A 15,816-nucleotide genomic window follows, 5' to 3' on the forward strand; every position below is an offset into this window, starting at 1 on the left:
AACTTTGTCAGAGCCTGGGTTAAAGTCCATTCATGTGGTATTCTGGTGAAAATATATGCCTGTATTTTGCCTGCATCCTGAGAACTTAAGTAAGACTAAATTCAAATGCAAATGGATTTACTAGGCCTGCTGCCTTACACCTTTAATCGCAGAATTTAGGAGATAGAGGCAGATGGATCTCTGTGAGTTTGAGACTAGCCTGGTCTACATATTAAATTCCAAGCCAGTCAGGGCTGCCTAATGAAACCCTGTCTTTAAGCGGGGGTGGGAGAGTGGGGGGAAAGCGATGAACTCATTTGTTTAGCAAAGGACATTTCAAGGTAGCAGAGCCACTCAGCTTGTGGCAGTTGTAATGGTCTGTCTTGTCACTTTAAAAGACAAGCCATGCCCACTCCCCCATCAGAGGCTGAGGCAAGCTGATCTTCAGCTTCCAGCCTGAGTCTTTTCCTTTCAGTTTCTCTCCCAAAGAGGTAGCTGCTGCAGTGGCTCCTCTCCTCTCCTCCCTCCTTCCCCCCTTCTCTCTCTGCCTCTCTGCTCTTCTCCCTTCTCCCCTTCCCAGTTTCCCTTCCATAACCCATTAAATAAATTCCCAACCTCACTCTGCATGGTGTGCCTATCCATGTCTTTGTCTCTCACCCACTGTGTGGCTCCCTGCCTAGGACCAGCTGTAATTAACTTTGTGGTTGTTACAGTAGTAACAATAAAGAGTACAGAGTAGAAAGTGTTCTTAATAAAAGCTCCAAAATGTATAAAATAAGTATTAACAGGACTGAAGATGGAGAGAGACATGTTCACCCTTAAGCCACTTAGACATTTCTCTCAGTGGTTGATAAAATGTTTAAAGAAAATAGTAAGGACATAGGAGTTAAGCGCTTATTAACCACCTTGACCTAACTAATATTGTTAGTTACCTTTCTCTTGTAACTAACTAAGAAAAAATACTTTTTCTCTTGTAACCATTATATGTTCACCAAACTGGGCTATATACTGGACCCTAAAAGTCTCTATACAGGTTAAAACAATGGAATTCATACCTGGAAATACAAAAGAAGTCAGATTAAGGACATGTTCTGACCACAGTAGAACTAAGTAAATAGCAACAAAGCAAGAAAACACCAAAGATTTTGAAGCAAAACAAAATTAAATAATACACTTCCAAATAATCCACAGATAAAAAGAAAAATTCACAAGGGAAAATAGTAAATACTTCAACCAGCAAAACCACAAGTCAAAAACATGGTTTGCAGCTGACATGTGCTTAACAGGAAATGTAGATCTTTAATGCCTTTGAAAAAATGCACTTTCAACATTCAAAGGGTATTCATGTCTTCAGTTAGAACAAGCCCTTTATGCCGTCTTTCACATAGCTATCTCCCATTGTTGCAATGATATTTCACTGCATCTATTTGCCCACAGGTCCATCTATCCACTGTGCCTCCAGCCCTTCTTTCCTATTTTATAGGATCTCATGTGTATTCTGGACTGGCCTCAAATCCATGAACCTCCTGAGTGCTGGCATTGCAGGTATGCCATCGCACCAAGCTGTAGGACTCTAAACGCTGTCTAAATACAAGACCTACCCTCCTTCCAGTTCTTTCAGCTGTAAATTGCTGACTACAGTATCCTGTTAGAGAACTGTGTCTCACAATCATAATGCAAATTCTACCCTAGAGTCAAATGGAGAGTCTGGTATAGCTGTGCACACTGTACAAGCCCTTGCTCTCAGAACCTGCCAGGCCTTTCTGAGTCTAGCAGCCTTCCTGTAGGAAGTCATCCGCCATGACCCTGCCCTATGTCAAGTGGAAACTGCGGTCCAGACAATGGAGCCAATAGTCACTGGTGGGGCCAACACCACAGCCTGTTCCCCAGCTCCTGACCAGCTTTGTTAGGTCTCCAACTCTGGACAAAGGGCTAACTAAGATGCTGATTAACATTTGAAAGTGGACACTGTCCACCAGCCTCTCTCAGTATCACCAGTTCCTGTTCCAGAGTCATCTTGACTGGTATGCCCCACCCTGACCCTACATCTCCAGCCTAGGGCTGGGCTACCCTTCTCCCAGCTGCTCGTCCCTATAACCTCAGCTAACCAGTACTCTTGGCCTCTTTGTCTCTGTGTCTCCTTGTCTCCTGTCTTGCTCCTGGCACCTTAGCTCCTGGCTCTCCTTTCCCACTTCTCCTGACATGACCCAGTTCAGCTTGTTGGTCATGTCCACTCTGGACTCTCCCAGATGCCTCTACCTCTGCCTGTGCTCTCTCTTATATCTATAATAAAAACCTCAGCTCCATAGGAGTAGTCTGCCTCTCTTTTTATTTTTTTTTTTTTTTGTATTTCAACAGGAAACTCATGAGCTTGAGATTGCCATTCTCAGGCCTAGGCAGCAGATCTCAGCCGCCTACACTGTTGGGGCCCTGTGCTCTTAGCTTCTTGTTTCGCTGTTTTCTACATAGGTTTCAGTTTTTCACTTGGGTTTGTTTCCCCTTTGTCTCTGGTTCAGCTTCCTTTTCCTGTTTGGTTTTAACTAGAGTCTAAAATCGTAGCCGTCTTCATAGGGTCTGTGGTCCTCTGATCCACATAACCTAACCTGGTGGAGCACAGGACTCACCTCCTCAGGATTCCCTGTGTATCCTTCATTCAGCCATGGCCCCAGGGTAAGTACAGGGACCCAGAATGGGATAGAGGGGTGTGAAGAGGAAATCTAGACTCTGGATGTGGAAGGTTCTGTGGAGGTCATCTCTGGTCCTCTTGGATACCAGTCAGTGATGAGAACATCTAGGACCAGAGGGTAAGGGACTTAAAACCAAAATCCTAAAGCAAGTTAATGCCTTCAGTCCCCTAGGCTCTTTCCAGTTCCTGGTCTGTGCTTGTTGATGCCGATGACCTTGAATCACTTGAGTCAAATCATTTGAGACTTACTCAGAATTGACCACCTGCCTTGGAGGGTAGAGGGATTCTGAACTCTGAGAGGAGTGTTTTTGACTCATAGGTTCTTTGCAGAATGTCCTGAGGCAGCTTGTATGCTCTGACTCTGGACCAAGATGAAAGACCTGGGTTCCTTTTATACTAGAAACTGCATTGCTATGACCTGTGAAGAGATTTGTCCCCCTTTGGCTTCTGGTCCCATAGACAATGGTGAACATTGTTGAGTATCAATCATCTGCAAGCTATGTTATAATGTGGGTGGACATGAGTGCCCCTTTCTCTGTAACTACATGAAAGTTTATGATAGGACAAAGTTTTATCCTCCAAAATCTGGGACTTTTATTTGTTTAAATCATTATAGCCTTGTGTCTTCACATAAAATAATAATACCCCACTTTAAAAAGTATTTGTTTGCTCTTACACACCTTTAATCTCAAGTGCTTAAAGGCAGGAAATCTCTTGAGTTCGAGGCCAGCATGGTCTGTAGAGTCCTAGGATAGCCAGGACTACACTGAGAAACCCTGTCTTGAAAAAAACAAACAAAAAAATGCTGCTTCACCACTTGTTTTCTTTTCCCCATCTTGGATAGATGAGGAAGGTTACTGCTTGTGCCTTGTGCTGAGGCGCTAAAAGGCTGCGGGACTTCCCCAAGGCCCACCTGGTTGAGGAGGGACCAGGCTTGGAACTTACTCAGTGAGCCTTATGCAGGCTTTTGAAACATGTTTTGCAGTGAGCTTCTAGAGTGAATGAGACAATGAGTGCAGTCTGCCGGTTGTCCCTGGGCACGGGTGCCCCTCCTATTAGTCTCTGCTGAGGAGCTGCAGCCTAGCTAGGCTAGGGAAACACTGATTTGTTGCTTGAGTTTTGGTGTCTTTATTTTTCCTCCTTTGCAACCAGTTTTCTGTCATTTTAGTAGTTTTTCTGTAGCTTCAAAGTGTTTTTGTTTTGTTTTTGGGTTTTTTTTTGGTATTTTTGTTCTTGTTTTTGCATGGAGCTGTGAAAAACAGAATGCTTTCTATTCAGAGGTATGATATTTTCGGTCGTAAATTACATTGTGAGCAGTTGAGGAAGCTTACTGGTGGTAGAAAATAGTACCAGGAGGAAATAGGGAGGAGGCACCAAGAACTTTTTAAGGCCTTTTACTTGTATGACATTGGAGAAGTTGCAGCTGGAAAACACTCTGGAGACAGAAACTGCAGGTCCAGGGCAGCAGAGCTTCAGGCCTTGAACTTTCCTCTCCAGCCAGAGTAACTGTTGTGTACTCCTTATTCACTCCTTGCCTTATGCTGAAGAAAAGTCCTCTGATCGTATTGTTGTGAGTGACGATGAGTTTGTGGTCTCATTTCTAGCTCTGGAGACCTAGAGTTTGCCAAGACTAACTTGTGAGTTAGTAGCAAAAAAGTAAGACAAAAGCCAGGTTTTCTTGTGTCTCCCTTGTTCATCAAGATTGTGTGTGCTTGTCTATGCAAATAGGCTCACGAGTGGACACTCGGACTGTCCATGTGAGATATGATAGCATCTAGATTCGCCATTTCCCTGGCATCCATAGTAGGGCTGCAGAGGGCTTCTTGCCACCAAGGCCACTTCTGGACCAAGAACCCCTTTCTAAGCACCTAGTCAGAGACAGGAGCTGAATTTTCTTGCACACTTGTCAGGACACAGAACACTGTCTCACAGCAGTCCTGATGAAGACAATAGGGGGAAAAGGACAACCCCCCCCCCCCAGCCTCAGCAACTGAGACTCTGAAGTAGATCAGTGACAGAGTGGTATGAAAATGGCATGAAGGCAAAGCAGATATCCCCAGTACCTAGAGAACTCCAAAGATCCTATGTCTTTTCCATGTAGACGGCCCATCTAGAAAGAGGAGTGGGCCCTCAGCTGAGTAAGTGACATACTGCCTATGTGTGTAGCTTCTGTCATCTTCCTCCTGTGACACAGTACACATCCATGCAGGAATTCAGAGAGGGCTGTCATGACAATTGGATTCTTTCTAAGAATAAAGGAGTCAGGGAAAGCTCCTCTTACACATTTGTTATTCCCCGAAGCTAGAAGTTGTCCACACATCAGGGTCACAAACTAGGGGACAACATTCTTGGACTCCTTCACAACCATTATTCACAATTAGATTTCTGTTTCATTGAGAAACAAACCAAGAGGAGGAGAAAGGACTGGACCAGAAGTGTAACTAGTGAGTGGTAGATCCAAGGCTGGAATATGAGTCTCCTGAATGCTATGCTGTCTTGGAGGAAGAGCTGACCTCCAGCCTCAGACCAGAGGGACAGGAGCTACGAAGGAGTGAGGAGATACTCTGTACAGGACAGTGCAGCACAGACAATGCAAGAAGAAGTGCTGTAAGTTTGAGGCTAACGTGGTCCACAGAGTGAGCAATTTGCTACAATCCAGACTCAAAAACAAACAAACAAACAAACAAAAAACCATAACAACAAAATGCAGGTAGCATGAGCATGAGGCTGTTGGGAGAAAGTGGCCTCTTAGAGAATGCTGAATGCTGGAGCACGGGAAGGATTTCAAACGGGCCACAGCAGGTATCAGTCAACCTGGGACTACTGTGGCTCTTAGACAGTTTCACTACCAGCAGAGGAAGGGTACACAACAGTTAAGAAATCATCAAGAGAGCCGGAAAAAGAGCAGCTGGAGCAATGTGGAAAGAATGGTGGGCCACCACCTTTGCTGTCCTCAGTGGGAACATTTTCTTTAACCTTGCCATGGTTACATAAGACAGACATAAAATTTAGAAATGAACACTGGTGTAGCGGAGAGGGAAAGCAGATGCCCTGAGGTGAGAGCAATTTGGTGGACTGGGAAAAGAATAGGGAGGACCAAGTCATGTGACTAAGGGAAAATGGAAGGGAATAAGGGTCAAGGATGTAGCACACAGAACCTGTCAGTACACACAAAAAGTTTGATTTCACTTCCCAAGTTGTGAGAAGCTTTGGAGGGAAGGACAGCTGACTGAAGCAGGGGTGCATCCACACTAGCCACTGTGGGAATAGATGGCACTATGGAGGAGGTAGGAAGTCTTCGTGGGAAGTTGCCTAGTCATCTAGGTCAGAGGCAGTAGACTGGCAGTGGAGAGAGGTAGTCAGATGCAGTAGGGCCGTGGGAGGGATAGCCTAAAGGACTTCCTAGTATATCCATGTGGGTGTGAGGGAAGCACAGGGATCTGGTGTGACTTGGGTAAGTGGTGGTTCCTGGGGAACAGGGCTTAATTCAGGCAGCCTGGAAGAAGCTGTGGGCTTTGGACTTCCTACAACATACATTCCCTAAAATGTTTCTTGCTCAAGATTGACAAGCAGGAATTAGCCACTATCACAGTTTAGCCTCGGGGGAAATACAATGTGAAGGAGTAGTTGATTGCCCCTTCCAGTGTGAGCCAGTTTGATTCAGTCCCATCCCTAGTCCCCCAGTGATCTTTATCATATTTAGGATTTTCTTCTCAAGCACTCATCACCTCCTAAAATACTGCATGACTCATTCAGGCTTTGTGTACTGTTTGTTTTCCCTCTCCACCCCAGCTAGAATTCCATTTTTGAGATAGCAGGAACTTTTTGGTCATTAGTTCCCTAGGATTTCTCCAAAGCCTCAGATAACGTCTGGGGAACTCACAAGTACTGAATCTCTAGGTTGAATTCTGTTTTGATCCTCTATACTTGGAGATACTTGGCTACCATAGCTGCTGCTCAGTGAAACTTCCTCCAGTGTCGGACATTGTGGTTGCTCTGAGTGGGGAAGGAATAGTGGCCCCTGTGAAGTTGGTACTGGCTCTCGACACAGTTGTCTCCACTGCTCTCAGGGCCTACAGATCTCCTGTATGTGAAGATGTATGAAGTCTTTCACAGTCTGACTCACCAACAGCCTCAGAGAGACCCTGGGATTTCCTTCAAGGTCATCTGTCCCAGAAGCCTGTGACCAAGCAAGCCTCAAAGATCACAAAGTTTCTCATTTCCCTGGGCCCTGAAACCACATTACCCAGGAGAACTTCTAAAATGTTTGCCCTCTTTCATCCCCAGTGGTCCAGTGGCCAGAGTGACCACATTCCTGGTCACTCAAAACAGGGCATCAGGTTCCTCAGGCACCAAGTAGAAAATGTGGGAGAACTAGACAAGCCCAGTAATTGGGTCACTGGGGAGAGAAGTCCAACAGCTGCCCTTGTATAAGTTCTAGGTGACAAGCATTCTCCCAGTTGAGCTGCATATGTTGCATGTCATTTCCATCTTCTGAGATTTTGTCTTGCTTTCCCCCAAGTGAGACAGCACTGTGGAGGTGCTTGTTCCAGGTCACACCAGTGTCCTTTCTACAACTCTGATTACAGCTAGATCCTTTGTACCTCATCTGTCCTCTCAATCGTAGCTCCTCAAGGGAACTTGCCTCAAACTACACTCAAGGTTAGACTCTTACTCTGAGTGTTCTTAACCTCGGTCATTCCACACTAACTCTCTTCCAGTAGCAAGTTTTACTCCTCTCTGGCAAGGGTCTATTATCTCAGATCTGCCCACCAGCCTGTTTGGGAACAGGATGTATGTTATTCATTTCTGTCTGTCCCTATGCCTAATAAATAGTGAAGTTACTCAGCTGTTGGTTGAACTGAGTCAAAGGGCTATGTTGAGGATTGGAGGTGTTAGTTGAGACCCCATACTCATTCCCAGGCTCCTAATTTACCCTCAGAGCTGAACATTGCCCTAGTCCTTGTCCCAAACTGGATCTCCCCAGCGTCTTGATGTTGTGCTAAACCCATTCTACTTAATCAAAATCAGAGACTAGTATCACAGAGTGTATTGGACTTTCTGAACGCTTTCGAAGCATTAAGCAGCCTAATGTCCACAAGGCCTGTTAGGTGACTCTCCAAGCAAGGGATAAAGTTGGTGGCTATGCGGAGGTATAGGAAGTGCTGTGAGTCTAAGAATATGAGATTTCCTTAACAGTTTGTTGGGGTATTCTTTTGAGACTCCTCAAGTCTTAAGAGAGAAATGGAGTCTAGCTGTACATACATTTAGGATGGTGACATCATAGGACAAAGAACAAACATCTGGATTCCCTGTGACTTCCCAGTCAGAACCTCTAGCTAGTCTGACTGGAAGAAAAGATGTCTAGACTTAACATGAAATTTAGGCTGAGTTAGCCCAAAGCCTTTATCGTGATAAAGGATGATCAGACCATGGCACTTTGTTTGTGCAGGACTGTATGCAGATCTAGTTTCTTGTTTTTATTTCTGTAGTTTAGTGAACCACTAAATGTGGCCAGGAGGTTGATCTCTTTAGGATTGCATCAAAACTGTTTCTTTAGCCAGGTAGTGGTTATGTATAGAGAGTGTTAATCCTAACACTCATGAGGCAGAGGCAGGCAGATCTCTGTGAGTTCAGACCAGTCTGGTCTACAGAGTGAGTTCCAGGACAGTCAGAACTATTACACAGAGAAACCCTGTCTTGAAAAACAAAAGCCACAAAACTTTGTCTATGATGATACCAAGGCTTTCTTGCTCTTGCCTCATAAGTTCACAGTGGAACTTTCCAGAGATACTCAACATATTGTTATGTTTTTAAAACTTACTTTGAAAAAGAAAAAAAAAAACTTACTTTGACTTCCAGTATTATTAACTGCTCACATCACATTACTATAAAAATACTTGAGGTAATTAACTTATAAAGAGAAAAAAGATGTATTTAGTTCACAGTCCAGGTTTGGGGTGCTGTGTTACTTTGGGCTTCTGGAAGGAGGGACCTATCATGGTGGAACCATTCATATCACACACCAAGAAGAATGAAAACAGTTGAAAGGAAGACCAGCACCCTGCAGTCTTTTGTGAGAACATGCCACCAAATGCCCTAAGCACTTCTTAGTAGCCCCACTTCAAAGGCTTCACTGTCTCCCAACAGTGCTACTGTAGGGACCTATCCTTTAACACGTGTCTTTCAGAACATTTATCCAAACCAAAGCAGTGGTAGATAATGTGCAAACGTAGCCTTCATGAGCAGGAGCTTGTGATCGTTTGAGAACCTCATCTGTAAGCTAGCCATCTACTTATCCTATGAGTAGTCCATGGAGAATTGATAATCAACCAAATTTGGGGTGGTCATTTCCAGTGCAGAGAGGAGGGGCGCAAGGGTCTGGGAAGATAGATTTCACCTTGAACCAGCAGCTTTGTGATGTGGTCTCACATTTCCCATCCTGAACTGCTGGACTGCAGGAATCCTACGCCACACCATAAAATAACCATTTAAGTCCAATGCTAAACCTGTTTAAAATCTTTTCCCATTAAGGGATGACAGAGTCACCTTGTAGATGGTTGTAAATTTCAATGGACGATCTTGTGATCACCCTAAATCCCTTTCCTCAAACAGAAGGTAGCCTGATGTTTGTATCACTTGGGTGCTGGGATGGATGCCATCATCCTCCTAACATATGCCATACAAAAATGGGAGGAGGGCAGCCTAAACAATGGGGCCACGTTGTTCCCAAAAATCATTAGTATCAATGAAAACAAAAATAGCCTAGCAGCTTAGCTTAGAGTAAGGAAATAACACAGCTGTATGTGAAGGCCCAAGTAGATTCTGGGTCCAAAGTTTCCAAAAACCTAATTGGAAAAGTATAGACTCTGTATTAGATTTAAAGAAAAAAATATTGTTTTCTTTAGTATAATAAAGATGTTTCAATTATATGTTAGAATGTCTGTTTTATTGTGCTGGGCATGGGACCTAGGGCCTTTCAGATTGTAGGTGAGTGCTTTTCCATTGAGCCACATCCTAACTAATATGTCCTTATTTTAAAGAAATGTGTGCTTAGGAACCGAGGTTTGAAATGCCATGTCTGAAATTTCATATAGTTCAAGAAAATACACACATGGGTGGGAGAGTTGGCTCAGCAGTTAAGGGCACTGTTGCTCTTGTGAAGGACCAGGGTTCGATTCCCAGCACCCACATGACAGTTTACAACTATCTGTAACCCCAGTTCCAGGGAGTCTGATGCCCTCTTCTGCCCTTGTGGGCGCCAGGCACATACTTGGTACATATAGATGCATGCAGGCAAAATAATCATACATATAAAATAATAAATCTAAAAGAAAGAAAACATACATGCACACAAAACAAATCATATGTGCCAGACTGTTACCTGGACAGTTTAGATGAGAGGGACAAGGGTGTGTTCTCTGCTCTCTGCAGGTTTGGCATTTTCAAAGCAGCTTCGGAATAACAAGGAAAAGTTAGATTTGGAGATTTTTCTCCTTTGCTAACTAAATAGAGTAGAAAAGCCCATCACATGACAAAAGTGGGAAGTAAGCAAAAGTTTAGGCACTTTTGTACATCAGCATAGGCTTGGGCAAGGCACTGACTGCAGCAAGCCCGTCACCCCCATGGAAAGCAAACTATTACAACAGAATGTTTGTCAGTAACTCTGATTCCAGGTGCTTCTCTGTTACTGAACCAGGACATGGTAATGTGATGCAAATTTCCTCATCTCCCTGTCGAGGTGTTGGGAAGCAGTAAGGAGGTTCTGTGTCCAGTATTGCCCTGTTACTAACGGACTCTCTTCACTCCTCAATTGGCTCACTATCCTTTCTTTTTTTGGGAGGAGAGGTTTGCTTCTTTCTCACAACAGCTCCAGTGATCCCTTGGGCAGCATTAAATGGGCTCTCTTCTTACCCTGGTGTTACCAGAGACCTTAGTGTTTGGGTCCTCTAATAGCTAGGTTCACCTGAGTATGCCAGTTAAAGAGGCAGTAGTGAAAGCAAAGAAAGACGATTTGTTCATTGTGGCCATATTGGGAAAAGGAACAAATGAAGAGGTTCAGTGACCCTCAAGTTAATCCTGAGGGAACTATCTTCAGGATTAGGTTTAAATAAGGGCAAGAGGTATGCATAATTAAGCCATCCTGGTCAGGCCCATCACTGATTTATCATGGTTTTACTCAGGTCTATCCTGATAATTTGTTAGAACTGTAAAATCTCTAATAGGAGACCAGTTCCTTCGCTGGCTAACACAATCTTTCCTCCCCCCCCCCCCATATGAGATTCCTCAGGAAATTTTAATTCTTTAAGGTCTGCTGTTAAGCCATTTGAAAGCCAAGGCGAGGGGCACAAGTGCTTCTTTAAAATATCTTCCATCCTGCCAAGACAGTTATACTGGTGGCATCTTGTACTAGGACAAAGGATATCACAGACCCAGTATATGCACACCATCTGGGGACAGGGACTACAGCTTTTATCTAACATAGCTGATTGCCTTTGTTCTTGTTTTGAGACAGGGTTTCTCTGTGTAACAGTCTTGTTACAAGGGGAGGGCTACTTGTTTGTCCCTGCCACCTGGCTAGCTTACACCCAAAATAACCACACAGAAACTGTATTCATTAAAACACTGCTTGGCCCTTTGTTTTTGTTTTTGTTTTTGTTTTTTGTTTTTTTGAGACAGGGTTTCTCTGTAGCTTTGGAGCCTGTCCTGGAACTAACTCTGTAGACCAGGCTGGCCTTAAAGTCACAGAGATCCACCCACCTCTGCCTCTCAAGTGCTGGGATTAAAGGCGTACGCCACCACCGCCCAGCCTAGCTCTAGTTTCCTATTGGCTAATTCTTACATCTTAATTTAACCCATCTCTATTAATCTGTGTATTGCCACATGACTATAGCTTACTGGCAAGATTCTAACTGGCGTCCATCTCAGGCAGAAGATCCATGGAGTCTCTCACTCTGCCCTCCTTCCCAGCATTCAGTTCTGTCTTCTCCACCTACCTAAGTTCTGCCCTATCAGGCCCAAAGCAGTTTCTTTATTCATTGTTGAAATAAGAGCGGCGGGGCTGCGTCCCCGGCACCCGGCCGCCCGCATGGCTAGCTTATGCCCAGAAATAATTACACGGAAACTGTATTCTTTCAAACACTGCCTGGCCCGGCTAGTTCCAGATTCTTATTGGCTAGCTCTTACATATTGTTCTAACCCATTTCTAATATTCTGTGTAGCCCACGAGCTGGCTTACCAGGGAGGATCTTAACCTGCGTCTGTCTGGAGCGGGAGAATCAAGGCGACTCTTTCACTAAGCTTCTTTTTCCCAGCAATCTCTTCTGTCTACTCCGTCTACCTAATTTTCTGTCCTATGAGGGCCGAGGCAGTTCCTTTATTATTAACCAATGAAAGCAACAGATAAGATACAAGACCCACCTTCATCAATTCATTAACCAATGAAAGCAACACATGAACAGAAGAACCTCCTACACCACAGTCTTAGCTGTCTAGCTGTCCTAGACCTAGCTCTTGTAGACCAGGCTGGCCTCAAACTCATGGAGATCTGCCTGCCTCTGCTTCCCGGGTACTGGGATTAAAGGTGTGCGCCACCACCACCTAGCAGCTCATTGTCTAAGCAAAGACCTAAGCAGGGAAATGGATTTGATATGCACTCAGTAAATGGGGTGTTTGCTTGGTTTACTTTTTAAATGAGTGTATGAGAGAGAAAGTAGAGATAGCCAGAGCTCAGGTACATTATCATCCCCATTCCCAACGAAATTTCTTTGAACACCAAGAAATAGGACAGTGAATAGAACTCTGTACACTTAGGAGCCAGCATGCATTTGCTGAGCAATCATTTGGTCCCAGTGGCTGGAGCCACAAAGATGAATGGCACTGTAAATATCAAGCAGACACGCTGTTAAGGACCTTAGGTTCTAGTCAGAGACAATAATCTGTGCATCAGACCCAGTGGCTCATGGGTTCCAAGACCCAGCACAGAAATTCCCAGTGAGACCTGAGGATGGGAATCCTTGCAGTGGACCTCCAAGATACTCTCTGGTACACCTGGGATGCTCTACAAAGACAGGACCCAACAGTCCCTCTCCAAGCCCTGTTGAAGAATCTGCCCCACTACATGTCTCTTTGTGGGTTGAAAGAATAAGAGGCAATAGTAGCTACACAAGGCACAAGGAAGAAAACTGCATACCAAGTCCACCTGGAAGCATAGCTACTACTTCTCTGAACCGATGTTTTCCTTATTCAGGATGCTCTTAGCTGGGTGCTAATCACATTTGATTCACATTTCTCCTGCTTCCTCAGCCTCGCTTTCATCTCTAGCAAACTCAAAAGATAGTCCTGCACGATCATTACCCTGAGTACTCTCGGTTATGTGCACCATGTACCTCCACTATGTGTGGCAGAATGGTGAGATAGCTTGCTTTCTGACTTTCTCCAACATTCATTCATATCCATGTTTTCTGATCATAAAACAAGAAAAAGCTGTGTGGAGGGCACCAAGCTAAGGCTGTGTCTCAACCCATGGTGGCTTTGACCCTGGAGGAGGCAGTTAGAGTAGAATGGTGGGAGCAGGGCAGGTGGAGCATGTGAGAGCGATGAGGACAGTGAGGGAGGCTGAAAGAAGCCTCCAGATGGGCTTCCATCCAGTGACATTTCTCCATAAACTTTATGTCACTCAGTGTGAAGTGGGAGTAAATGGAATGACAACTTCATATTGGTGGTTTTGAGTGCCCACCATATTATTGTAGGCTTTGCCATGCAATGTTCTACCATATTAGGAAGTGATTAGCTTCTCAGAGAGCTTGGTATTAAGACCCCTATTTGCTTTATCCACAGCCTCTTATCTGAAATTCAGTAGATCAGCAGGAGCCCTGCTTCATCCTAGAGCCACCAAATAGGCTCTTAGGATGGACTGTCTTGCTCCCAGCTGTTGTGGGGCAAGGGCTTCTTTAATGATTGCCTCAGCCACTTTTAGGGATCACTTTTGGTGTTGTATGTTGAAAGCAAACAAGCCAGGGTGTTATGCATTGCCTCAGAGTCTGGTCCAATTTCTTGACTTGGGACATGTGTCACCACACTCTCCAACACTCTCTAATTCCAGGCTGCCAAGTCAAGGGCGCTAGCTTATCAAGTGAATATGCAGTCTGGCAGTTCAAACATGCCCTGGCCTCCAGAAACTTACAGTCTTGGGCACATAAGCTCTAAATAGATTTTTTCTTTTATTTTTTCAAGACAGGGTTTCTCTGTAACAGCTCTGGCTGTCCTGGAACTCAATTTGTAGGCCAGGCTGGCCTCAAACTCACAGAGATCCAACTGGTTGCCTCTGCCTCCCAAGTGCTGGGATTAAAGGCATGTACCACCACCACACGGCTCTAAATAGCTTTTATAAAATCTCCAAAGTAATCAGAAACACATAGGACCTGCAGTGGGGCCAGATGTAGAGATACCTCCTGCAGTCATGAGTGACAATAGTGTGTGTCTGTTAGTCACTACAATGCAGGTTTATAGGTGAGAACTCTTCTCTTCCTGGATCATAATCCTCAGGACAGAGCATGCCTTACTCTTAGTAGTTGTCAAGTGAGTAGGAATGAATGGACAGTTTTCTCGAGGCAGTAGCCCTTCATCTAAGCTTTGAGTCAGACCTCTGGATGTAGGAAGGAGAACACATCCTAGGAAATAATTTTCCTAATTACCTGGGTTACAGTGAAGTCATTTTAAAACAAATGTTGTGGGGATGTTTTTTTCTGCAAGAACTGCTTTACCACCAGCCTAGCTTTCCTCACTGAAGTGTTCTGGGCAGGGCAAATCAGTTCCAGGACATTGAGAAAGGAAATTCCATGGGCCAAGCCCAGGAATCCACCCCATTGTCCTGGTCCTCCTAAGGTGGGAATGGAACTGTGGTGCACATCTTTTAGACCAGTGCTTAGTGGAACTTATCAGGAGGCATTGTCCAACAGAAGGACCTAAAAGAGACAGCTGTTGGAATAGCTTTTAGGATAACATTTAAGTGGTCAGCTTGGGACATGATAGTAGAGCCCAGAGAAGGATCATCTCACACACTTCAGTTTAGGACTTTTGCAAAGAGGTGACACACTCCACACGTGGTAGCACACACCTTTAATCCCAGCTCTCAGCAGGCCAAGGCCATCCTGGTTTACACGGTGCATTCCAGACCAGCCAGAGCTACAGGTCAAGACCCTGTCTCAAAAGAAAGGTAACGCGTCCAAATTCTTTACAGATTAATGGGAATTACTTGTGTCAGCTCAGCTGGAAAGAGTGTCCTAGGCAGAACAGAATGAGCTGGGCTAGAGAAGCCACAGAAGCAGTACCTGTTAGGAGCCATGAGTGTTTCCACCAGACTAGATGGGGGAGGGGCTCAACTGGGGACCAGTTGGGAGGATAGAATAGAATGTGAAGGGTTCTAAGGAACTGCCAAGAGCTGGGTAGTAACACACACTCTCGCAAGCTGTGCCTTACATGCTGACACAGGGTGTTTTTAATTCCGCCAGGGAAATGAGGAAAGAGGAAAGAGAGCAGATAGTTGAAGGAAGATGAGCTACAGGCAAGCAGTTTGTCTGAGGTCATAATAGCTGTAAGAGGCAAGGCTTCTAGTGAGGCTTGAAGAGGTAGGTCGATCTGCCTTTGAAGTTCTTTCTGTGACCTCATGAGAAGTATATTGGGACTCAAGAGACTGGAACACAGAGATAGAAACGTAGCCAGAAAGATTTTGTGATAGTATAGATGAGAAAGGGCTTAGAACACTGGCAGCAAGGAGGGACAGAAAGCAACAGAATTGAGATATGTTTAGGAAATCCAACAGCTGGCCTGTTGGCCACAAAGGGCAAGGAGCGAAAGGGTAAGTATCCAAAGTGACTCTCAGGTGTCAAGAGTGGCCTTGAGGTGGGGTTGCTGCCATTTCACATATTAGGAAACACTGTGTAGGTTTCCTGCTTGAGCTTATTGAGTTTTTTTTTTTTCTTTCTTTCTTTCTTTATTAAATATTTCAGTCTCTTCCCCACCTCCGCCTCCCCTTTCCCTCCCCCTCCCCCAATACGTTCCCCCTCCCTCTTCAGCCCAAAGAGCAATCAGGGCTCTCCGTCCCGTGGGAAGTCCGAGGAAAACCCTCCTCCATCCAGGTCTCGTAAGGT

General features: G+C 44.8%; 1 protein-coding gene across 6 annotated transcripts in view; it reads left to right on the plus strand.

Moving 5' to 3' along the window:
• The window catches only part of Evl (Enah/Vasp-like), a 152,417-nt gene that overhangs the window by 77,721 nt on the left and 58,880 nt on the right, over positions 1–15,816 (plus strand). Inside the window, exon 1 of one of the 6 annotated variants that reach the window (XM_050154730.1) lies at positions 2,497–2,649. The exons of 4 other annotated variants lie outside the window; for them this stretch is intronic. In XM_050154730.1, coding sequence (XP_050010687.1) covers positions 2,639–2,649 — 11 coding nt within the window. In that variant the 5' untranslated portion in view covers positions 2,497–2,638. Of the gene's footprint in view, positions 1–2,496; positions 2,650–14,859; positions 14,883–15,816 lie in introns of those variants that run through there. One more of the 6 variants, XM_050154733.1, reaches the window with a different exon arrangement.

This window comes from Alexandromys fortis, unplaced genomic scaffold, assembly GCF_014885135.2.
Source record: "Alexandromys fortis isolate MF-2015 unplaced genomic scaffold, M_Fortis_MF-2015_v1.1 scaffold_91, whole genome shotgun sequence".
Lineage (NCBI taxonomy): Eukaryota > Metazoa > Chordata > Mammalia > Rodentia > Cricetidae > Alexandromys > Alexandromys fortis.